The 26,182-nt window shown below is 37.9% G+C and overlaps 1 protein-coding gene across 1 annotated transcript in view; it reads left to right on the top strand.

The window, feature by feature from the left end:
• HPS3 (HPS3 biogenesis of lysosomal organelles complex 2 subunit 1) overlaps positions 1 to 26,182 on the top strand; it is a 39,817-nt gene that overhangs the window by 10,628 nt on the left and 3,007 nt on the right. The window contains exons 5-16 of the mRNA XM_012782835.3: positions 1,038 to 1,224; positions 5,458 to 5,539; positions 7,920 to 8,074; positions 9,456 to 9,564; positions 12,079 to 12,260; positions 13,121 to 13,301; positions 14,388 to 14,621; positions 16,185 to 16,370; positions 16,703 to 16,891; positions 17,850 to 17,957; positions 21,497 to 21,703; positions 22,355 to 22,445. Of these exons, the coding sequence (XP_012638289.1) occupies positions 1,038 to 1,224; positions 5,458 to 5,539; positions 7,920 to 8,074; positions 9,456 to 9,564; positions 12,079 to 12,260; positions 13,121 to 13,301; positions 14,388 to 14,621; positions 16,185 to 16,370; positions 16,703 to 16,891; positions 17,850 to 17,957; positions 21,497 to 21,703; positions 22,355 to 22,445 (1,911 nt within the window). The remainder of the gene's footprint in view (positions 1 to 1,037; positions 1,225 to 5,457; positions 5,540 to 7,919; positions 8,075 to 9,455; positions 9,565 to 12,078; positions 12,261 to 13,120; positions 13,302 to 14,387; positions 14,622 to 16,184; positions 16,371 to 16,702; positions 16,892 to 17,849; positions 17,958 to 21,496; positions 21,704 to 22,354; positions 22,446 to 26,182) is intronic.

Below are 26,182 nucleotides of genomic sequence, written 5' to 3'. Positions count from 1 at the left end.
AGGGGAGGGGAAGAGAGCATACCAGGCAGAGGAAGCAGCAAAAGTTGCTGCTGAGGGACGGTCATGTTTGAGGAACTGAGAGAAGCCAGTCTGGGGAGAGTGGAGCAAGGGAGGGGAGGTGTGAGACAGGCTGGAGACCAGACAGGGCCCATGGCCATGTTAGAGGGTCAGCTCTTTATCCAGTGAGCTTTCCATAGCATTTGGAATAAAAATCCCAAATCCATTCCATAGCCTATGTGACCCTAACTCTGAGCTCATCTTTTCTGACTGTCACCCTGCTTACTATTCTCCATCCATAGTGACCTTTCTCTCTTCCTCAGGTATGCCAAGTATACGCTTACCTAAGATGTGTTATTTGCTCTTCCTGTGCTGAGAAATGTGTTTCCTCAGATCTTGTGTGATAGGTGCATTCAGGTCATTCAACTCACAGCTGAAATGTAACCTTACCACAGAGGACTTCCCTGACCTCTTAGTTTAAAATCTCCTTTATGCACATACTGTGGAGTTTACTTGTTCATTCCTCATTCCAATCCCCATCACTGGAAGGAAGGCTCTATGAAAGCACTTACCTTGTCTTATATACTGTTGTGTCCCTAGAACTTAGAATAGTAGCACTTAGTAGGTACCTGATGAATATTTACTAAATAGACAAATGGTGATGTGTGTTTGAGCTGGGCCCTAATGGATGAGTAGAATGTTTAGAAGATGGAGATTTTGGTAAGATACTACATAGGAGGAACTAACATGTGCAAGGTGTAAAATTATGTGTGTTTGGAGATTAGTGAGCAATTCTGTTTGGCTAGAGCACAGATGTGGGAAGAAAAGGAGAGAGAAAAAAAACTGAGCATTTGGCTTTGGGCAAAATGTGGAAAGTGCAGAGTTGGACTTCTGATATTAATGGGTGTCCTTGAAGAGTGTCAATCAGAAGAGTACTGTTTAAAAAATTTTGGTTGTAAAATATTTCAAACAGAAAGTAGCATTGATTCTTTCCCTTTATTGGTTTCCTGGTATTTATTTCTTTCATTTTTTGCATGCAGGTTCTTCTGATGGAAAAAGTTTGTCTCAGGAAAAAGAGTTGCTGAGTCTCTTTTGTTTCTTCTCCTTACCTCATGTGGGCTATCTCTACATGATTGTCAAATCCGTTGAATTAATGTCAGTCTACCACTATCCGGAGAAGTCTCAGCAGGCGGTGCTCACCCCACAATTTTTACACGTCATTACAAGGTACTGTTACAGTATCACTTGCTAGCCTTCCAGGCACTTATTTTTCTGTCAGTTTTTGAAGTGCTGCTTAAATCTTTAGCTGAGAATTGTGTCAGCTTATATAGAGCACTGTAATGAGTTACATTTGTCTTTTCAAAGCTGTTTTTTGATGTCCTATACCTGCCTTTGCCATGCCAAATATTTAGACTCCGGTTTTGTCTTTGTTTTGTTTCCTTAGACTGGATGGGGATCTTTGTAAGGAATTATAAGGTTCTTTAAGAAGGAAGATTTTTATAGGGAATTCTAATGAAAAGTCACTGGGGCCAGACAGGGAATCTCTTCAGATTTCTTTTTAGATTTCCTAAATTTCTTTTTTCACTACTACTGTATTTTTTCAGTACGAATCAAATTATTTCATAATGGTTTAGAACTTTGAAAAGACCAGAAAGATGATTTGATTCTACTCCTTAATTAGTATATATAAGGAAATAGAGAGAGGTTGGGATTGGCCAAAGTCATGTGCTAATTAGTAGCAGATGTCTTCTGAGTCGCCTTACCCTGGTACGCTGGCATGGAGACTGGGTTCCTGAGCAGGAGTTTGATCTTACTTCCTTTTATTCAGTAGTAGGTGATGCTTTTGGTTCTGTTTCCTGTTTTTTGAGCTTAGATTATGTTCAAGGCATTGCCTTGTTCCCTCTGACTAAGCAACTGTGAATAAGGTACACCAGCTGCTTTCTAAAGCAGTATAAGAAAAGGTTATGGACACAATGCATACAAGGGCTGCAAACACTAGGAGATTTGTGAAAAATGTCTTAAGACTTCACGAGAGTGCTGTAGGCATTGGAAGGAGGGAAATTACTTCTGGCTGAGTCATATGGGGAAGTTGTAGATAGGTTCTTGTGTTCGAAGTGAGTCCTGAAAGCTAGGTGGAATTGTGATGGATGAAGATTGGAAGACATGGGCGCTATAGATAGAGGAAGACCATAAACAAAGGCTATATCCAGTTTTTTAGGAACATCTAATAATTAACTGCACAAAACAGTAATCCCCCCTGTCCCCCCAGCTGAGTGGTAGTATCAGAATCTCCAGCAAGTGCTAAGAGTATATTTCTAACTGTGGAGAACTCACCTGGAGATTCTGATACCCACTCTTAGTGGTCGTGTTCCCCTTTCCTTCTGATTTTTGGTATAAGGAGAAATGCTGCTGATGGGAGTGTGTTTCTTAAGTGAACAATGTGGAGGTAGCTAGTCTTCCCAATTTCCAAAGTGTTGTGTAGTGATGTTCTTTAAATATGAAGAAGCTGAAAAGTAGAGAAGTGGTGAAAATAATGCTTGAAAGAGAGCTCAAAGCTTTGAAAATTAAACTAAGGAATTTTTTAAGGTTTTGACCAGAGAAAGTGATGTGATCACAACATTGCTCTAGGAAAATTAGTGGTGGCTCCTGTGAAGGAAGGATTGAACACAGATGAATAAGCTATTGAAATGGTTCAGGCAATGATATTAAGGAGCTATACTCGGTAGCAGGAAGGAAGGATGGATAGGAGAGTCTTCAGCATGAGAGCTGCAGACTTGGTGTCTGATGGGATAACGGAGATGGAAGAGGCATGAAAAACCCCACCAGGGTTTGGAGCCTGCTTTTATGAAAGAATGGAGGCTGGTGTAATGTGGGGTGAAAGAAGGTAGGTTTAGACATTTGAGTTTGAGATGTTTATGGACTATTGAAAGGGAATGTTAAGTAGGCTTTTGGATACATAGAGCTGTGTATTAGGTTGGAGAAGAAAGCTTAGAAGTTTTGTTATCATCAAAAAAAGAGCTGATTATCAAAGTAGTGAGCATGGCCCCAAGAATGTGTAGCCAGGAAAAAGTCCTTGGAGAATTAAACTCTGGTGAAGGTCATGTTTAGTAAGCAAGAGGAGAAAGAGAAAGATCTTTACGGATGCAGAAGAACTAGGAAACGACAGCATTTCAAAAATCAAGGAAAAGGAGAGGGAAGAGGAAGAAATAAAAATAATAATTTCTGTCCCAAAATATTGATGCAAAAGACCATCCATCTTTTCTCCTTATGATTGTGTACATGTACAGGACACTGAGAATTTCATGAGTTAACCCACTCAATTTATTGCCCCATGTCTCTTATCTATAAGTCAAGGACTAATTTTATATGTAGAGTACTGAAAACGTAGTATTATGAGGGTTTGAAAGGACTTATAATTTGTGGATTTTTGACTGCTTCCAGGTAGAAAATTTTTGGAGTTTTCTTAGTATCAGCGCCAAAGATACTCTGATACATTAACCTGACCATGTAACCATTAGACATTAGAATAGAGGTTATAATAAAGTCAGATTCTTAATAGGGTCCCCCACTCCTATATTTAAAATTCTATATTGTTGAACTCATTTATACATATTTTTTATTTTACCCAATAGATACATGTTTTAGAAAAATCTTGTCCCAGATACTATGAACACTATATGGGTGACGGGCACACCTATAGCTAGGACTCAAGCATTACGAAAACAATCTATGTAACCGAAACAAAGTACCCCTTTAATATTTTGAAATAAATTTTTTTAAAAGTTAAAAAAGAAAGAAAAATCTTGTCCCAATAAGGTTATTTTGAGAAGTTTCTCAAAGATTGGTATGTGTACATACCTAAAAAGAGCACATTGCAAAATTTTTCTTTTAAGAATCGAGGAACAAAATAAAATCATGTAAAATGCCAGCCTTATAGAAATATGTAAGTAGGAAAGCCCGCCATGAAAGCCTATTCCCCAGAGTCAACCGTATATACAATTGGTATGTATTCATCCAACTTTTTTCTTTAAAGTACATATATTACCATGCCTTTTTTTTACAAATGTGGATCATACTGAGTACACTGTTCAGTAACTTGCTGTTTTGCTTAGCAGTAGAGTATATCTTGGATGTCTTTCCATGACAGCACATTTCTGTTTATCTTCTCTCATACTTATGCTTAATATTCTAACAATAGCCAAAATGCTGGGTTCCTGTAGGTGGAGGTGAGTCAGAGGACCTTGCCTTTTTATTTCTAGAACATAAAGGTCATTTATCTTTGTGGTCATATGAATTCTCAACTGTCATTCTGGCCCCACTGCAGGTGCTTTTTTTGCTCCCCACCTTGTCAGTTTACTTCCAAGACTGCTAAGTGCTCCAGGTTTATAAGTGATGGTGCTGCTATCCCAGGGATTGTCAGGACTCCAGGGGCATCTCCTAGAACTCTGTGGAAATGGATTGAGGTGGCCATGGGCTGAGGCTGAAATGGAAGCACCAACAGATGAAGAGAGGCCTGAATGTCTCTTCCGTACATTGTGCAAAGTCTCCCAACTGAAAATGTCAGAATGCCTTTCTTGTTGAAATATTTCTTTTACTTGACTGTAACTATTAGGTTTGCTTTAGTCCTTTTTTCCCAAAGAGTTCATTTTTACTTCTCTCACTTTCTAGTTTATTTTTAAAAATCATTCTTGTGAATCCACAACAGATAACCGAGCATCTGTTGTGCACTTGCTGTGGGGTTCCCTAGGTTCTTTTGCTGTGCAGAAGCAGCCTGGAGTTGTGGAAAGAGGTAAAGGAGTGTAAGCAATCAGGAGACCTGGAATATAATTGGCTCTACTCTTTGGAGAGGCCATGGACTAGTAATGAACTTTCCATGCTCTGATCTTTAAAATAAGCTGCTGGTGGAGGTAATTCTGAAGGTTCCTTCAGCCAGTTTCATTTTCAGTTCTACCACTGAATTTGTGGTTTGCGTAGTCTAAGTGTGTTGCCCACTGTAATCCAGGATGAATTTCATCCTGAGACGAGTGAGGTAGAGCAGTCAGGAAACAGGTTCTATCTTGGTTTTGATAGTAAGCTGTCTGTATCTTGGACAGATACTGGGGGTTTCATTTTATTTGTAAAATGAGGACATTGACCCAGATCCATGGTTCTTAACTAGGGGTGTACGTCAGAGTTACACATGGAATTTCATCAAAATATACATGCTAGATTCAGCCCCTGGAGATTCTGATTAAGTGGGGGGAGAGGATTAGTTATATGTTTTTTTTAAACACACCCTAGGGATTCTGAAGCACTCTCTTGTTGAGAAGCAGTTTAATTCGGCAACATTTGACAAATACTTGAGTCTTCTTCACCCTCCTGCCATTGCTCTGTTTGCCTGTGAACAGCCCCCCCGCCCCACTGTAGGCATGTTGGTTATTGGCCTCCACCTTGCTCAGTGGCCTCTCTCCTCTTCCTCAGCAATAACCTGCAGTGTTTCACGGTGCGGTGCAGTGCAGCGGCAGCTCGGGAGGAGGACCCGTACATGGACACCACCCTGAAGGTTAGAACTGGCTTCTCAAGACAGTGAAACCTTAAGACCAAAAAGGAGCACATGAATGCTTACAAATTTGCTCTTAGGCCTAATCTCGGCGAGGAATAAAGGTCTTAATGTTGTCATATGTATTGAATTAGAACTTTTGGATGTAAAATAGTAAAAGCATTTTGTGATTCGTGGTTTAGATTACAATTTTTAAGATTGCTTTGAAAACATTTCACTCAGAGTTAGTTCAGTGCATAGTTTTTAAAGTTTGGTAAAGCATATATGTAGTGTAAATTTAGAGAACCTTTCATAGCTATAATATACTATTTTATTTTTTTAACAGAAATATTGGTGGCAGTTGTACAGAGCTGTTAACCAAACAAGAGCACAATTGAATAAAATGATTTACTTATACTATTATAAATAGTATAACACACTTAGACATTAGATATGCCTATAATTCTTTTGTCATTTTACAAGCCTTCTGTACTTAATCTGAGTTAATGGATATGCTACATCAATAACCTCATTTTCAGTGAGAAGTAATGTGCTTAGTCCCTGAAAAGCTCTTATCCACAAAATAAACACAGGCATTTTTATGATGAAACTCTACATTTTCTGAACTTGAATTTCTTTTCTCAGAAATATACTGATCGTTTGCATAATATTCATCTATGTTATTTTATCTCTGCAGTATAAGCTATTTGAATGGCTAATATTTTATAAATATACATACTGCAAGAAACCCCCAAATCATTATGGCCTATGTTTCAAAAGTTGGTTTATATCTGTTTAGAACCTGGAATGCCTTTTTCTGTAAAAATAAGCCTTCAGTAATGATGGTTATGTTAACAAGCCAGCCCCTGTGGAGTGCCTGATGTGCCTGAGGCACTCTCCCAGGCCCTGTCACCCACATGGCGTTTCAGGGAAAGTGTGGTCCTTAAGTTCTCAGTGACTCCTTTTTTGGCCATGGCCTGCCTGTAGTTTTCTGTTGCTGACCAGGCTAACTGCCTTCCTTCAGCCTCTTGGGAAACCATATTTTCTGTGCCTTTGTATATATACACACATAACCTTTCCAAGAGATTATTTTTAAAAGGGGTTGTTTTCCTAGTAAAAATGGAAAGGTGACTACGATTACAAAAAGCTTCTATTCTTTGTTTCTCTCTGTTCCCCCACCTTGCCTTTTTAAACCTCAGAAAGGAAAGACACAGGCCTACATAGGGTGATGGTGCACTTTAGGGTATGCAATAGATTGAAGCAGGATCAATCTGCATTTGAAAATCATAATTCCACAGCTTTTCAGAGTCCCAAAACCAGAGGGAAGGAACAAAGAAGAGACCAAGGGGAGGGAGCAGGAGACATGGGCAGCTGGTGGGACATGCTGCCATTGAGTCCAGTGGAGATGGAAGAGGGAAGGACAGCGATGGTCACACCTTCTCACTCCCCCTTCCCTGCAGCTCCACCAGTTCTGAAGTGCCCCATGCCACCTGAATGAGCACACATTTTGCGTGCTTGCTGACTCAGGCGTTGAGAACTGTGATGTCTGAAAAAAGGTTTCACAACCTCAGAGTCTGGTGGAAAGAGCATGTATGTGGTCTTTATCTCCTTTTCCTTTGAAATTCTGGCCCCTTAGTGCTAGCAAAGGCCACTTGAACTATTTTTAGAAATGAAAATATAGACGAAGGTATTTCCCCTATCACTTTGTACAAAGGGACAGTGAAGATGACCTCAGGATCAAAACAGCATTAATGAAGGAGAGCTCTCAGAAGGCTCTTCCAGTATCTTTCTTATCCATTCTTCTAGAGTTAATGGCCCCTTACAGGAGCAGGAGCTGGCTCTTCCAGTTTATCTGACCTGCCCTGGCCTGTCAACCATTCCAGGCCCAGTTCACACCTAAGGGGCTAACAGGGGCATCCAAACAAACATACAAGCATTTTTTGCACACACCCATCCACAAAGAAACCATTTATGTACCTGGGTGCAGTAGAATGTCCCTTTATAGTGTCTGATGTTGCCTAGAAAGTCCATTTGGGCATGCCCCCTCGCCAGCTCACTATTGGTGGTGATTTCTGGGCTGGCAACTTACTAGCCCAGGGCTGCTCTCTCTCAGGGCTCTGTGGAGTCACTCTGTAGGGCATGTGCATGAGTTCCTGCAGCTGTGGGACCCTCTTCATTTATTCAGTCAACAAATACTGAGTTTGTTGACTGAGTAGCTCTATAAAAGAGATGTTGGTTATATAGGTTTAGATAACCTCCTTACTGTGTTATAGGAATTAGGGGGTTCTTTTGTGGGGGAGGGAAGAACAGAAGAGATTTTATCAAATAAGCAAACTGAGTTTTGAAGATTAAAGTTTGTGTACTTTTTATTCCTTGGTTAAATTTGTGATTTTTCATTTACTAGGCTTGCCCACCTGTCAGTATGGATGTCTGTGCTTTAAGAATACAGCTTTTCATAGGCTTGAAAGCCATCTGTCACTTTAAAAACCACATTATACTTTTGACTAAGGCAGACGCTGAGGCCATTCCAGAGAGAAGAGAGTCACCCAGGAGGCTTCTGTAAGCATCTCACCCGTAGGCATTTCTGCTCAAGTTTCTGGAGTGAATTGTAACTGGTATATTTTATGTGTGTCTTAGTTTATCTTTTTGAAAATCAAAGCTTGGAATGACCAAATGGCTTTTCTATAGTGTTCTTTTTCCAGAGAAAGAAAAGAAGGTTCTAATGATCTCTGTAATATCCTTTATAGTTGACCTTAGAGCTTTTAGAAGAAAATGAATTATAAAATAGTTTCAGTAAAAATCAGTGATATTTTAGATAAGAATTTAAAGGATATGCTTTTCTATGTCATGAATAGAAAATACAGGGCCCATAATGCCAATCCAAACTATAAGAAAGACTTTTTACTGTTTTTCTCTTTTGATCCTTCCATAGTTACATTTTTATTCAAAGATTATTTTCTGGTATTGCAAAAGAAATTAATAATGCATTTTCTTACCTTAAAGCACATTCTTGATCTATAGATATATGCTGATCTACCTTAAAATAAAATTGCTTTTTGATGACGTTCATTTCTGGTTAATTCTTAGGGTTTCTGCTTTCACATTGTTTAGAATAGAATGCTAAATTCCAGACTAGTTATGTTTTTATTTGATGTTTTCTATACTGTGAACTTAGTGGTAGAGAATGCAATCTAATTTGAACACTTCTCTAAGGAAAGTTTATTAATCAAAAAATAAATTTGTTTGGGGGAAAGAAGCATATAGTGTATTCATATTTTAAGTCCACCATGGGTTTTTATTTTTAATATAAGTTCTTAGTTTTTCAAAATTGCTTACACTTGTGCTTTGGTCACTTACAGCATACACAGAGTGGTCTGAGACTGACTGATCCTAAAACCTTTCTGATGAGAGGAAAAAGAGTTTGTAGTCTTGCACATTTGACGTTCTAAAAACACCTTATTTTTTAAGTGATTTTAAACATTCTAATTTATTTGGAAATTTATTTGATCAAAATATCTTCAAATACTATATACTAAAGAAAATGTATCACTTAGTGAAAGCAAGAGATAAGATAGTGCTTTAAGCAGACTTAGAGTTTTTTTTGTGTCTTTTGCCATGGGCACAGGGACTTTTACAGCCAAGCCTGTTTTCCTTTTGATGGACTTTGCCAGTTCTTTGAACTTATTGCTCATTTAAAGTACTTGTGGAGTGAATGGGAAGCAATTGGCTTATCAATGCATAACAGTTATAGAATATTAAATACTGTAGGCCTAAGTAGTATTATAAACTAATAGTCTATAAAAATAGACTACAGCTAATCACTGAAGAAAACACCTAATGAAAATGATTTCACATTTATTTTATGGTATCCAATATTTACTATTTAAAACTGTCATTTGTTAATGTGTCTTAAATTTCTTGTCCTTTGTTTTGCTTTTAGGTCTAGAAAAAATACCAGTGTTAAGATCAAAATACCTCCTATAGCTGAGGCTGGGTGGAATTTGTATATTGTGAATACAGTCTCACCAGTGCAACTATACAAAGAGATGGTACTTTTTTAAAACTTCTGATTCTTATAATTTACAGTGAAATTGATAATCAGAAATTGATTCTAATTATCATACATTCAGGATGCCACAGCAAACCAGCTTCTAGGCTCTGACCGTGTAGTGTGTATCTTTCTCCACCTTCTTGCTTTCATAGCTTCTGACGTTTGAGGAACCAGTAGGAATTCCCTTCACTAAAATAAGACTCCCTTATTCATACCCACCCTCCTAAGAGGATCACTTAGCCAGTCTAAACATAAATAGCCTTTTACCTTGTCTTTGAATCCTAGCAAAGAGAACCATGAAATTGAGCTAAAAGAAATCTAAGCTCATGTATCCCTGTCTCACTCTTCTTCCTTGACATATTAGCAGATTGTCTTAAGGCTGCAGCAACTGCAGCATCGTCCTGGGGGAAGGGGCCCAGAGTGGGCATCCTTACTCCTATTCTAAGAGTAACACCTCCCTACTCATCCTTGGCAATTGTTATAACTCTGTATTTTGAAACATTTCAAACTTAAAGAAAAACTGCAAGAATAACAATAGTATAAAAAAAAAACCTTTTATTCCCCACACAGATTCACCCACGGTCAATATTTTACTCCCCATTTGCTTCTATTTTGTTTTTTTTTTTTTTGGTTTTGGCACCTTGGGTTTTCTAGGACAGACACACACACACACACACTTTTCTTCTGATCCGATAGAAGGTAAATTGTATGGATCATAGTCTTTTGCCCCTAAGTACATCAGTGTATATTTTCTAAGAGTCGGGATAGTCTCTTGCATAACTACAGTACAGTCATATGCTTCGGTAAATTTATCATTGACACAATACTTAATCTAGTCTATGGTTCCTATTCCAATTTAATCAGGTGACCCAATAATGACTTAATAGCATTTCCACCCCACATCCTGTAGTCCAGGATCCAGTCTAGGATTATATGGTATATTTAATTATCATCTCTCTCTTTTTTTTTTTTTTTGAGTCAGAGTCTCACTCTCTTAACTAGGCTAGAGTGCTGTGGCATCAGCCTAGCTCACAGCAATCTCAAACTCCTGGGCTCTAGCGATCCTCCTGTGTTAGCCTCCCAGGTAACTGGGACTATAGGCATGAGCCACCATGCCCAGCTAATTTATTCTATATATATTTTTAGTTGGCCAATTAATTTATTTCTATTTTTAGTAGATACGGGGTCTCACTCTTGCTCAGGCTGGTTTCGAACTCCTGACCTTGAGCGATCCTCCTGCCTTGGCCTCCTTGAGTGCTAGGATTACAGGTGTGAGCCACCACACCTGGCCCTATCATGTCTCTTTCGCCTCCTTGAATTTATAACGTTTCTACAGCCTTTCTTTGTATTTTATGATATTGACATGTTTGAAAGATATAATTTTCCCCTCCACTTTTATTTTGAGGGAAGGTGTCCCTCTGTTGCCCTGGCTAGAGTACATTGGCATCATAGCTCCCTGTGACCTCAAACTCCTGGGCTCAGGTGATCCTCCTGCCCTCAGTCTCCCCCATTGCTGGGACTACAGATGCTCACCCACCACTCCCAGCTAATGTTTTTCTATTTTTGGTTAGAGGTGGGGTCTCACTGTTGCTCAGACTTACTACTTCTTCTTCTTCTTCTTCTTCTTTTTTTTTTTTTTTTTATGACAGTGTTCTTCATTTAGGGTTGTTTTTTTTTTTTTGTTTGTTTTTTAATAATCAGATTCAGGCTATGCATTCTCAGCCATAATATTATATAGATGATGTGAGGTTTTTTTAGATTATCACATCTGGAGGCACATGATGTTCATCCACCCCTCATTGGTGACATAAATTTTGATCATTAGATCAAGGTGTTGCCTGATTTGCACCTGACATTTTAATGCTGATAATTATATCAGCTTTGCTTTATCTTTTTAGTCTTGCTTAATTGAAAGTCTTAGACTTCACTTAGGTGATTTGACTACAGGAGTCTGCATATACTGATTGAGTCAGATTAGCTAGTGATAATTTTTGTGAGCCCACTCTGTGTTATGAAAATAGATGTAATAGAACCTAAACTCATTAAGTTTAGGTTCTATTACATCCCTCCTTCCTTAGTATCCCTCCTTTATTTTAGGAGGGATACTCCTTAGTATCCTAAAATAAAGGAGGGATACTCCTTAAAGAGTTAAATCATGGAGCTTTTTTTTTTTTTAAAGCCATTTCAAATACGTTCACTAGTCTTATCAAATTCGGGTCAATTTAGTGGTATTATTAGTATTACAGTGTTATTTGGACCTTCTATAATGATTAGAGCTGTTTAACAAGATAGTGTTTACAATTATGTGTGTTTTAAACTGGCTTATAGATGATAGGGGAAAAAGCACGTCAGCTAAGGCTGTATTAAAATAGCAAATAATCATTTACTTATGATTAGAGTTTAATATGTCCAAATATTAGCTTCACTAACAAAATGTATAGATGTTCTTAAGAACTGGGAAGCTTTTGGGAGTTTTTCTTGGGCGACATTAGTGTTGTCTTTCTTGTGTTAGGTAGACTATAGTAATACCTACAAGACTGCCAGAACCCAGAGCTGCATCCATCTTCTCAGTGAGGCTCATCTGCTGGTGAGAGCTGCCCTGATGGATGCCAGTCAGCTGGAACCCGGGGAGAAAGCAGAGCTGTTGGAAGCATTTAAGGAAAGCTGTGGCCACCTTGGGGAGTGTTACAGCAGGTTGGTGACACCTCTTGGAACCACGTTACAGAAGCCATCTTGAAGTTTTGGTTCACTTATTAGCTTTTCCATCTCTGGCAGTTACCTAATAAATGCTATGATGCGTGAGGGGAGGTGGTTCGTTTATTCACTTCTTCCATAAGCATTTATTGAGCACATACTGTTTGCTAGGTACTGTGCTAAGCTTAGAGGTACAAAAATGAATGTGACCCATTCCCTGCCTTCAAGGAGTCTCAGTTTATTTGATGAGCAGTAAATTTGAGGTTCATGCATCTTCCACCACATAATTTGGATTTTATAGACTTTTTGAGAACTTGAGGTGCCCATAACCAGTGAAAATCCCTGAAACAGCTTTATTACTGGTTTATTGTCTGTTAGCTTAAGAGAGATGCCAGTTGGACAGTCTGTGATTTTAATCTTAGCAGTCAGTGCTTTTATTAATGTCAGAAAGGAACACTAGGATGAATCATGCTTTTATTTTTGAGAAAGATGTTTTCACTTTTTTTTGTGTATGATTGTTTTAGAGATTTAGTTGACCCATATGAATGATTATAAATTAATACAACAGACTTTTCCTATCTATAAACACCATTATTTTAGAGCCACATCGTGAATATTAAAATTCACTTCCTGAATTATTATTTTTATATTTTTATTATGAACAAGCAAAAAGAAACAGCATTAATTGGAATAACTTTGTAAGATAAAACTTAGGAATTTCTTCTCATTACTAATGGCGGTAGAAAAGTATTTTGAGATCTATGTCCTCTGGAAAGTGTGATCTGTTATATTATCGAATGTGTTAGCTATCCAGGCTTAAAAATTGCAAATTTGAGTTTTTTTCATTTCCATCCCTTTAGGCTTGACACCCAGCATTCTCACCTCGCCTTGCCATACTATAAGATGTCTGGTTTGTCTTTGGCCGAAGTTTTGGCCCGCGTGGACTGGACAGCAGAGGATGCGTCACAGAAATATGAGAAGGGATTAATCTTTTATATTAATCATTCACTTTATGAAAACCTGGATGAAGAATTAAGTGAAGTAGATATGGTTTTTTATTATATTTAATATTTTTAACTTAATTTTAGTAATTTTATTTAATACCATGTAGAAGTTAGGTTCCAAATATTTTTATTCTTTGATTCTTTTATTCTTTTCTTAAAAAGTAATGTGCTTTTTTTCTTCATTAACAGTCATAGAATCATAGCTTGGAATAGAGATGTGGGTCATCATCTGATGGTTTCTCATTATGTAGGCAGGGAGATATGATCTTTCGTGGTTGAATGACCTGCCCAGTGGCAGCAGTATGTCTTTAGAAGAGTGACTCAGAATGTGGGCCTTGCCTGCCTTCTCATCTGCAGTCCTTCCCACAACCTTAGTTGTCTGTTTCTCTAAGTGTCCAAAACTTCACTTAGAGAACCTTGTCCTAGTGACCTTAAGACATTATTATCTATCTATCTATCTATATTTTTTTTTTGAGGCAGGCTCTTGCCCTATCGCCCAGCTAGAGTACAGTGTCCTCAACACAGTTCACTGCAACCTCAAACTCCTGGCCTCAAGCAATCCTCCGCCTTGGCCTCCCAAAGTGTTAGGATTACATGTGTGAGCCACTGCGCCCAGCCTTAAGACATTGTTAATGATAATTTTTAGTCCCTCATGTATTTTAGACATAGTTGAGTGGTGATATTCCAAGTTGGAAATTGTGGCATGAAATGTTTTAAGATTTTGAGAGAAATGAAATGTTTTCATGTAAATTACTTCATTAGATATGTTTTGAACTCAATTGTAGTTTTTACAATGGACTTTTGAATACAATTTAATCAAATATTTATTTTCTTCTTCCTAATGCCTATCAAAATTAGAAATGCTCGTCACAACCTAGTACATATTTTCATTGCTTTTTCTTCATTATAACTCAGGAAAGAGATCAGGTCATCCCAGATCTCCCATATATCAACATCACCTCTGTCTTTTCAGATCAAAACATAATACTCTAATTTTATCTTAATTGCAGTGTTTGTGTCTTGCCTTTGTGTGTGCGTGTGTATGTGTTTATATATAATTTTTTGGTGATTTGGTTGCTTTTTGTTTACTGATCTTTTATTCCTTGTTTCATGCTCAACAAAGGAATTAGCAGCAAAAGTGGTTCAGATGTTTCATGTGGCTGAGCCGAAGCAACTGCCCCATATTCTTTGTAGTCCTTCTATGAAGAATATTAATCCTTCAACTGCCATGAGCTATCTGAGGAAGCTGGATGCTTCTGGGTTGTCATCAATCTTATTGACATTGTCTAAGGCAGCAATGGCTCTGAAAATGGGAGATCTTGACATGTACAGAAATGAAATGAAAAGCCATCCAGAGGTATGATACCTACCTGGTCCACACAGCAGGCTGATCTGGGACCTCATGGTCCTGAGATGTTTAGCTTGCTTCTCTCTTTCGAGCTCATATTTTCTTAGTTGTAATGGAAAACAGACTTAATATTAGAAGGGAAGTGGTTCAAGTGGGCTTAGGGATTTGGTAAATGAAGAAGAAATAAGACAACTGCCAACAGTGGTATTCAAAGACCTTTCAACTTAGTGTCAGGTATGTTGAGAGCACTGAGTTTGGTACTGAAGAACAGCCTCTGCCCTTAGTAGACAGTCTGATCTAGTATGAGGGATATGGCTTGTGCACTGAAAAAGAACAGTGTGATGTGTATTGAAGTACAGCAAGGGGGATATAAACCATGAGCCTTAAGAATCTGGTAGTCGTAGAAAGCCTCCATTTGGGAAAAATCACAGATGACTTTATGTAGGATTGGACATTTGAATGGTCTATCAAAGAAGGAGAGGTCTTTCCCTTGGAAGAGGTCATTTAGGGACATGAGCCAAAGATGTTAATTATTCAGGGGAAGAAAATAAGAGGTTGATGTGAATTGAGCACTTATTATGTTCCAGGCCTATTCTAACCCCCTTGCATATGTTATTTCATTGAATTCCTACAGTAATACTATGTGGTAAGTGCTATTATAGCTGTTATACACATGAGGGAACTAAGACACAGAGAGGTCAAGCTCACACACTGGTGAGTGGTAGAACCGGAATTGAACCAGGCAGCCTGACTTCAGAACCTGTGCTTCTATGGGGTTGTTTTTGTTATCGGACTGTGGTCAAATGGCCATGGTGTGACTTTTAGTTTCTAAAACTAGGAGAGTAGAAGTGCTTTATCACTGTACAAATGACATGTTTTCTTATGATGAGAGCAAGGCAACATCGGGGTATCTTCTGTTTTAAAGGATAGAATTCTAGAAAAATAAATTTTCTTTCCTTAATTTTGAAATGACTTAAGATATATGACAGTTGTCCCTTGGTATCTGTGGCGAATTGGTTCCAGGATCCCCTGCAGATACCGAAATCCATGGAAGCTCAAGTCCCTCCTATAAAATGGTGTAGTATTTGCATATAACTACGCACATCCTCCCATGTACTCTAAATCATCTCCAGATTACTTATAATACCTAGTACAATATAAATGCTGTGTAAATAGTTGTTATACTCTATTGCTTATGGAATAATGATAAAAAATGTACATGTTCAGTATAGAAGCAATGTTTTTCTGAATATTTTTGATCTGTGATTGGTTGAATTCATGGAGGTAGAAGCAACAGATACGAAAGGCTATTTTCAGATGAAGCAGATCTAAATATAAAGCTCCCTATAAAAACAGGATACCTTGGTGCTTAGTTAAATATTAGTAAATTCTGTAAGACAGTGATGTCCTTAGTAAGAACTAGTCTTTATAGTGAAAGAAAAAATTGTGATTCAAGTAAATTATTAATAACTTAACCATGAATCGTGAATGCACTAGCATGTACAGTATTTCCAAGATGAACAACCTGAATAAAATATATATTTTGTTCCTAAATTTCTTTTTTATCTGAAGATGAAGTTGGTATGTGGCTTCATTCTGGAACCTCGACTTTTGGTTCGACAGAGGAAGGGACAGATTGTTCCAACTGAGCTTGCAATTCATTTGAAGGAGACTCAGCCTGCATTACTTGTGGCTTCAGTCCTGGGCTTGCAGAAGAACAGCAAAATTGGAATTGAAGAAGCAGATTCGTTTTTTAAGGTTGGTCACTTTGAAAATGTCATTTTTCCAGATGGTCTGATAAAATCAGTGGAGAGTAGAGAGCAGAATAAGAGAAGTAAATTTTCTATTTGTTTATTGAAAAAAACAGACATACATAATTTATAAAAGTACATATTATAAGAATATATCTGGAGACCCTCTATTCATGCAACCTGGAATCTGTTTCCTATTAAATATGTCTAAATTTGCCACTAATGCTAATGGTAAATTATTAATTGTATGGTCTACATGATGGTATGATATTCAGCCCTGCTACATCTTGATCAGTGCTACATTTATCTGGGATATCAGGGCTTGTTTTTGTTTTCAAGGTGCTTTGTGGTAAGGATGAAGATATGATTCCTCAGCTCTTGGTAGACTTTTGGGAAGCTCAGCTAGTGGCATGTCTCCCAGATGTGGTACTTCAGGAACTCTTTTTTAAGCTCACATCACAATATATCTGGAGGTTATCCAAGAGGCAGCTTCCTGACACCACACCGTTGCGAACATCGGAAGAGCTGGTAAGAAAATGGAATAATACCTTAAACTTAACTCATACTTTGCACTTTACAATTATGTACCTTCTTATTTTTAATGACTTAAAATCGACCTTGTTTTCTATTGCCAGATATCCTACTTAAGCAGGAGTTAAAAATGCACTTAAAATTTGTCTGTGACTAAAGTTGCCCACATTGTAAATAATTTTATATTCTAAAGAAGTCCCCTACTTATTGTTTTCCCTCTCTCACTTGCAGTGGTACCTCTGTAGCCAAAGCATAGGGCTTTCCCCAGAATATCATCATGTCTGTCCTTCCTCAGCAGAGGATTGTTAATTAGAACATGAGGGAAGAGACATCTGCAGACCATCCTGGTGGGAGAGGAACTGCAGAAACCTTGTGGGAGGGAGACTTCCCTACCCGGCCCCTGTTTCCTGTCAGCTGTACACACACAGCTGTTCTGTAGCACTTGAAGCTGCCATAACAACTCTTTCTACCCTTTTTGCTCCCTTCTTTCCTACCCATTTGCCCCTCCTGTATGCCATGGCTAATGTGGGTTAACTAGAAAAGTCACCAGCTTCTTGAATAAGGGGGGCTTCTTCAGAATTATCTTGAGAACTTATGAAAGATATTTTGCCTCCCAAAGAAAGTAGTCATAAATAAAAATTATTTCCAGTATTCTTAATTATTTTTAAGTATAATTAGCTTAAAAATATTATTGCTCTTTTTGCTAGAAAGTACCTCTTGGGAATATTTAAATTTAAGGAAATATTTAGTGCAGATTACATACTGCAGAAACAGCAAGGCTGGAACATTTAACGGGGCAATACACTCTAAAAAATTCCCTTCCTGTTCCCAGAAAACTATGTACCCAATTCTGTGACATAGCAGGGGATTAATGATTACTTGGTCTTTGTGAAATGGATAACGTTTTTTTTGTTGTTGTTATATTTTGTTTATGTTAAATGTTTTTACGTTTTAGATAAATGCCTGTGGTCATTATGGCTTAATCTATCCATGGGTTCACATCTTAATATCATCTGATTTCTTAGCTTATGAAAATTACACAGAAGATCTTTTAAAACTGCAGGTAAATAAAAATGCCTCTTTTTCTTACGAATATGCATACTACAGTGCAGTGTAAGATTTAAATTTGGTAAGACCTCAGGTGTCCTGTTAATCTGGAATGTATAATTTATGGGAAAGAAATCCATAATTAGGCATTCTCGGGGGCTTTGGAGGGAATTCCTGCCTCTGCCTGAAACTGCTGCTGTGTGAGACAACTGTGCCAAGGCGCTGGTTTCATGCAGACAGGCGGGCGAGCTTCCGCAGATCTCCTGACTGCCTTCCTCATTTTCAGAATGTGCTAGAAAACACTTTGTGAAATGAATGTGTAGCAAATGGTCAGTGGTATTTTTATTGATGTAATTCATTTTTTTAGTGTTGGCTTACACTTATAACTCAAGCCAACCACTACTATCTATCTTATAAGAAACTGGTCAAAATGTTATATCCAGCTCCTGAAAAAGATTTTTAGAAAGGAAGAGGGGCATGACTAGAGAATGTAGGTCATCCTGTAAGAATTCTGACTGTGAAAGTGTTTTAACTGACAATGAGAAATACAGTCCACATTTGACTTGGTGGATCAAGCTGGGCTAGATATATATGTGGTTTTATTTAATATATAGTTCAGGGACTATATATTAGTCCCCAAACTGTATATTAAGGCCCAAGGACTGAATACAATCCCCACATCTGTTTTGTTTGGTCTTTCCAGTGTAACTGCCAACATATAAAAATTAAGATATATTAAGAATTCTAAGTTTCAAATTACTCTTGAAAACTTCAGAAGAACTGGGAACCCCTGAGACCTGAGGGTTGGGGCTGACCCCTGGCTCCCCACCATGGGCAGAGCTCACACTGGCATCTCAGCACAGTCACCATCTTCACGACATCCTGGTCCAGATGCCAAGTGTCTTGTGTCCATTTTCCTTATCCCAGCTGCCTTCGTGCATCTTCATCATCTGTTTGACCCCTTTAGACTTTTGAGTTTGCAATCCCTGATTTACACTGTGGGAACTGGTATAATTTATTGCTGGTATCTATTTATTGCTTAAAAAACTAAAATGTCAAATTGGGAATGGGGGTTAGGGAGGGAAGCTCAAGAGCCCATATTGCTTAGACTCAGCCTCTAGAGAGGACTGTGTTGTCCCCAGAGATGGAGTTATTTATGTGCTTCTTTAAAAAATCACCAAAGAAGGTTCTTGTTGCCTCTGGTCTCCAGTCCTTTTGTGATACGGAGGCTTCTGAGGGCCTAGCCTCAGGTGTATTCGTTTCAGGAATATTGCCTGAGCATGTGCTGCAGCTGTGGTGGACAGCATCAGACAAGACAGGCAGGGCCTTGCCCTCCCAGAATGCACACTAAGTACAGATTTAAAGTTGTCATTGTAACAAGTCCTATTCAATTTCCCCGGGTAAAAGCTTCAAAGCATATTTATAGTCACTGTTTGAAAAGTATGATTCATTGATATTTTAAAAGTTATTTTAAAGTATTTTAAAAGGGTACATTCTTTGCTATTAAAGGACAGAAACATAGTGTCCCTAAATTTTTTCTAAGTCTTTTTCCTAATTATAGCTCTTTCTAAATTGTCTATAGGTCAATTAATCTAAGTCATTAAGAAGAAAATAATCGTTGATAAACAAAAAGATCTTACTGGTTCTCACCTAGAGGAATGGTGAGGTTCAGAATCACCTAGAGAGCTTTTTGAAAAGGTTATGACTCTCCCTGTACCCACTGGCAACATGGAGAGATGATTCTTTCTCTATTGCTCTCAATCGCTGTGATAATATATTTGTGCAATAACTAAAATGAAAATAATCTATACATCATCAACATGTCCAAAAGCTACTATTTGGAATGACACAATAACTAGTAAATGTCCTGCCCTTTGCCAAAATTGTCATGGTTCCCCTTCCCTCACCTCCTTGCCAACACCTTTCCTTAGAGCCACAGTCGTGGTTATCTAGGGGAAGAAGATCGAGAAGTCAGTGGATTCCAGTCCTGTAGTGTCAGGGCTGAGGGTGTTGGATTCTTGATCAAAGGGAACAAATAGTGCATGTGCTGAGGGTGGAGAGGAGTCCATTTCCAATATTGGGGAAAAAAAAGGAGAATGAAGCTCTTTGTTAAGCAGCACACCAACATTAACAGTGTTTTAAAGGGTAAGAATAACTTTTTGGACCATTTTTTAAATCCACTAACATATGTGTTGCTTAGTATTTCTTGGCTGTTTTACTTATTTTTAAAGTTCTTGATAATATTAATGAAACTAAGTAAAAGTTCTGGGGTATCCATTTTGTACCAAGTTTTGACTAGTTTCATTTTAACCATGGTTTGGCTTGGCACCTGTGCCTTACTTATTCCTACCTCACACCCATTATACTGATTAGTCAAAAGTTAAATATAGAAATAATCTGTTTTTCTTTCATGTTGGGAGATCTTACGAATTGGAGATTATCATCTTATTTCATCTTTGCCCCCTTATTGTCAGGAAATTATTGAGATGAGTAATTTATTAAACTTGGAGGAATAAAAGGGACCAACCTTATTCCCATAGCCATTCCTTGGTAGATATTTGGAATAAAATAATCATGCTGACTGTTAATGGATAGATTGCATGCCATATCCTCCTGTGAGTCTGAGAAGATGCTGTAGCAAAAAGAATAGAGGGATAAGAAAATCAGGACATGACCATCTCATCTTTATCCTGGAGAAAGGGAAATATGAGATTATTTTGGAGGTAGAATCAAGAGTAGTATATATAGTTTAAATTCTTACAAAATAAAATACTGGTAAAGTTCTAAATACTGAAATAATACCTGCTCCCTGTCATTCAGCTTGTCACAAGTGTTATTGACAGAAATTATTAGGTTCTAAACAGTCACTTTAGTTTTCTTAAACATTAAATTTTATTTTGGGTTATATATGTAGTATATGCTCATTATAGACAATTTGGAAAATGCAGGGAAATATGAAAAGAAAACAAAGAGTGGACTTTGTCCTCTCAACCAAAACTGCGCGATAATCTCCCAAAGGTATTTATGTATGTGTATGTACAAAGTAATCATGCTCTAAATGTAATTTTGTATTGAGATTTTTTACTCATTTTATCATAAGCATATTCTCATTAACTAGCCTTTGAAAACATAGTTTTGATGGCTGCATAATATTCTATCATATGAATATACCATAATTTATTTCCTCATCCCTTATCATAACACTCTTGCAGTGAACAACATTGGACATAAATCTTTGACCACAGTGTTGATTATTTCCTTAGGATAGAATCCTAAAGAATTCCCATTAATTTCATTTTCAGTCTATCTAAAGCAAAATTATGTTATTTTAAAAATGATTGCAGTTTATTAAACAGATCTTTATTCTTTAAACTGATTAATTCTTCATTCTACTTATATTTATTAAATAAAGACTGTATACATATGCTGTAAATTGTAGTCTCTTTCTTTTTTTGACAAGTGAGGTTTAGTCTTTTTTAAACAGTTGAATTCTATATGTTGTGTTTTAGTTTTTTGGGTGCTTCATTCCATAACATTTCACTTTTCTGTTCATAGTCTCTTATGTGTGGTCCTTCATTTGACATAGCTTCCATTATTCCGTTCTTGGAGCCACTCTCAGAAGACACTTTTGCTGGCCTCAGTGTCCATGTTCTGTGTCGTACGCGCTTGAAAGAGTATGAACAGTGCATAGACATACTGTTAGAGAGATGCCCGGAGGCTGTCATTCCGTATGCTAATCACGAACTGAAAGAAGAGAACCGGGTATGCTTTTCAGATTATGTCTTTAGGTTTGATCAGTGATAGTCATGTTTGATAACCTCGTTGCTTTTCCTGCAAAATGGGGACAACATAAGCTAGTCCAGCGTCATAGGGCTGTGTGGGTCCAATGAGCATGTACGTTTAATCTGTGTTTTGAGTACTGTTAAATGCTATTAAAATACATAGTGATGGTATGTTACCACCACTAAAAATCTCTTGTTTGGAAATGAAGTAGGTGATTACCTGAAGATTTGGGAAACCTAATATATTATGGGAAAATATTTTCTGTGCCATTTGGTCTTCTGTTTAGAAATTAAGAGTTTTAGACTTTAGTACTTTTTTTCTTCCTCCTTTTCTTTCTTTATTCTTGTTCCCTAAGAGATAACAGGACATGCCTGTTTCTTCTTGAAAATAACCAAGGGCATATGTATAATATATGTATTACTGGATTTTCCAATCACAAACCTGACTTTTATGTTACAGTTTCAGCAGAAGATTGGCTGCTGATACAACTTCTGTTACAGCAAAGTTTGGTACCTTAACCAAAATAATGTATTTTTGCCCTGTGCTTTCCTGCACAGTCGTTGTCTTCTCCTTGAAACTCTGAGTATAAAATGCAGCAAACTACAATGTGTGCATTTTTTCCTAAGATAGACTCTGTGGTGGAAAAAACTGCTGCCTGAACTTTGTCAGAGAATAAAATGTGGTGGAGAGAAATATCAACTTTACCTGTCATCATTAAAAGGTAAAATGATCTTTTTTGCTTGGTTATAAGCTTAGAGTCTCTGTTTTAAATTTGCTGAAGCCTCGCTTTATATAGTTTTTTCATGTGATTACCAAGTGAGGTGAAGAGGGCCTCACAGAATCATCCAGAGAGCTTATTTTCAGCATTCATTTACCATCCCCCATCACATTTGATATTCATTTCTCTTCTAGTCACAGAGCTGATGTTCTTCTAAGTTAATCTTTTCAAACACTAACAAATTATCAAAGTCATAGAAACTGACAACTTCAATTTTTAAAAATGTGAGTAGTGATTAAAGCAATCACATTTTTTATTATTGATCTAAGTGCTTAATTCATGTAGGAAGTTAAGATTATTATTATTAAACATTGTAAGCAAGTATTGACAAATGACATGTTCTCAAGGATTTAAAAGTAGAGTCTCTAAATTGTACAATATTTTATAGTGCAGGTAGTTATTGTTTGAATTCTCATAACTCATAAATAGTCATCTATAAATCTTTTTTTTTGTGGGGTTGGGTGGGGAGGCAGGGTCTCTCTGTGTCAAGGTGCAGTGGCATCACCACAACCTCAAAATCCTGGGCTCAAGTAATCCTCCTGCCTCAGGCTTCCGAGTAGCTGGGACTACAGACACACACCACCACACCCAGCTGATTTTTCTATTTTTTTGTAGAGACGGGGTCTCACTCTTGCTCAGGCAGGCTGGTGTTGAACTCCTGACCTCAAGTGATCCTCCACCTCAGCCTCCCAAAGTGTTAGGATTACAGGTGTGAGCCACTGTGCCTGGCCCATTAGTTTCTATACTGTTGTGTGTTAATATCAGTAGGTATTTGTTGGCCTGATGACAAAAAAGTATGGTTATGTCAATTGCAATGCACATAAAATATTAGAAATTGACAGTGTTGGAATCATATTTTCTAGTCAAGATAATTGATTTTTCAAATGTTAGGCAAAGCCAGTGCCCATTACAGCTTGTTTTTCTGAAGATTCCCATTTAATTAAAGCTGTGACTAAATTTGTGACTGGGAAGAGGTGGAGGAGGGGATTTTATACTCTGTTTGACCCATCTCCTAAGTGCTTTTGGTATTTAGAAGGTAGAAATGTCAGGTGTATGTTTGCTTTGCCCCACTTACATCAAACTGTTTACATAATTTATCACTGTTTATGTTGGTGGGTCACTCTCCAGTGCAAATGGGCCACATCTTCAGACCTCATCAAGTCCTTATCTTAATCAAAAGACTCTTTCTTTATCCTTTTCTGATCTACATCCACACACTCTCTATCCCTAACTTACCCATAATCATTTCTCCAGATGTTACATTTTTCTATATCTTCAAAATATATTTGTGTGCACACACGTATGCATATGTATGTGGCTAATGGGACTAAATGCTGTGTATGATTTACCTTTATTAGACCATAATACATTAAGAGCAGGCATAGTAATTTATTCATTTATCATGCTGTACCCTCCTCACAAGCAATGTGCCTCTCCCGTGGGAACATTCTGTAACTCTTTATTGATTGGAAGAGGAGCCACCTGAAGAACTTGAGGTCCATTTCACGGGAGGTCTTTTTCTTGGCAGCTGTCATACTCTGAGAAGAGCCCAGGATTGGGATCTGGAGAATTGGAATTGAGTTCCAGGTCTGCCACTTACTGAGTGGCTGGGAGCAAGCCAGTTTTTTAATATCCTGGGTCTAATGATTAACTCTAGAGTTCAATGTCATGCAAAATTGCAAGAGTGTAGGACTGGAATTGGGATTCAGCCTTGGCACTATTGACAATTTGGACTGGATAACCGTCGGTGTGCGTGGGGGTTTCTAGCCTCTACTCACTAGATGCCACCCTAGTTATGACGGACAACAATGTCTCCAGATTTTGCCAGATATTCTCTGTGGGACAAAGTTATCCTGGTTGAGAACCACTGCACTAATGTAGAACCATTGAAAACTGGGGTTAGTGGATGGCTTGTTTTTGTTTTTTGTTTTGTGGGTTTTTTTAGAGACAGTCTCACTCTTGTTGCCCCAGCTAGAGTGCCGTGGCATCAGCCTAGCTCACAGCAACTTCAAACTCCTGGGCTCAAGCAATCCTTCTGCCTCAGCCTCCTGAGTCTACAGGAATGTGCCACCATGCCTGGCTAATTTTTTCTATATATTTTTAGTTGGCCAATTAATTTCTTTCTATTTTTTAGTAGAGATGGGGTCTCACTCTTGTCAGACTGTTCTCGAACTCCTAAGCTCAAACCATCCGCCCACCTCGGCCTCCCAGAGTGCTAGGATTACAGGCGTGAGCTATTGCATAGGCCTGTTTTGTGTTTTTGTTTTTTGGGGGTTTTTTTCAGACAATCTTGCTCTGTTGCCTGGGCTAGAGAGCCAAGGTGTCAGCCTAGCTCATAGCAATCTCAAACTCCCAGTCTCAAGAGATCTTCTTGTCTCAGCCTCCCAAGTAGCTGGGACTATAGGCATGAGCCACTACGCCTGGCTAAATTTTTTTCTATTTTTAGTTGCCCAGCTAATTTCTTTCTATTTTTAATAGAGACAGGGTCTCCCTCTTGCTGAGGCTGGTCTTGAACTCCTGAACTCAAGCAATCCTCCCACCTCGGCCTCTCAGAGGGCTAGGATTACAGGCATGAACCACTGTGCCTGGCCCTGGCTTGTTTTAAGGAAATATTTATTACTGTTTTTGTAATAATGAACTGTGCTTATTTTTAAAAATTCTAGTACTGTAGTAAATTACAAAAGTAAAGTTTAAAAAGTCATTTAAAATCCCACCAACCAGAAACAACTATTTTTGGCATTTGACGAATGTTTTCTAGACATGGAGAAGGATTTTAAACATGCAGCTTTATGTTTAGGTAGGTCATTTCTGTATAAATTGTAGATTTCTGTGGCTGGTGAGTACATTAGAGCAAGGTATTTTAATCTTTTCTTAGCCTCAATTTTCCCAACTCTAAATCGGGATTTATACCTACTAGTATACCCTGTTTGGAATGGGGCTTGGATTAAATAAATAAAAACTTCAGAGAATTCTAGAAGGAATTAAATGAGAAGGTATATAGAAAGAACTGTATAAACTTTTAAAGTACCATATCTATTTAAGGTTTCAACCTTGCTCTTAGAATTACAACCTGTATTAGCCTCTCCTTGGTTGGGAGAAAAGTATTGGGCAGTGGCAAAATTTCTGTTGGCTCTGTAATGACTCTAAGCTAGACTTTCAATTCAATTTTTTGTATCTAGGAAACTACTTAAGAGGCTCCACGTTTGGATAAATATACTGGGTTGATAGGAAAACATCAATAATTGATGTTTTTCACATGGGTTTTATAAACTAGTTAGTAGTTGCTATTTATTAAGGTCCTAGTTTATGTTAGACATGTATCATTGAATTTTAATTTAATTCTCATAGGAACTCCGGAAGCTAGCAGATGGTTCCACTGTATTATACATGATGAACCTCAGACTTGGAAGTTTAAATGACTTTTTTAAAGTCACTCAGCGAGTAGGCAGAAGAGTCAGGATCCCTTGTTAAGTCTGTCTTATTTCAGGCTGGGCATGGTGGCTCATGCCTGTAATCCCAGCTCCTTGGGAGGCTGAAGTGGGAGGCTCTCTCCAGACTATGAGCTTGAGACCAACCAGAACAACATAGCAAGATCTCGTTTCTACATAAAAAAATGTTTTAAAACATTTTAAAACATTAAACTACAGGTGGCTCCACCTGTAGTCCTAGCTACTCAGAAG

Source organism: Microcebus murinus, chromosome 1 (genome assembly GCF_040939455.1).
Source record: "Microcebus murinus isolate Inina chromosome 1, M.murinus_Inina_mat1.0, whole genome shotgun sequence".
Lineage (NCBI taxonomy): Eukaryota > Metazoa > Chordata > Mammalia > Primates > Cheirogaleidae > Microcebus > Microcebus murinus.
The sequence above is the reverse complement of the archived record's forward strand: the minus strand, read 5'-3'. Positions and strand labels throughout refer to the sequence as shown.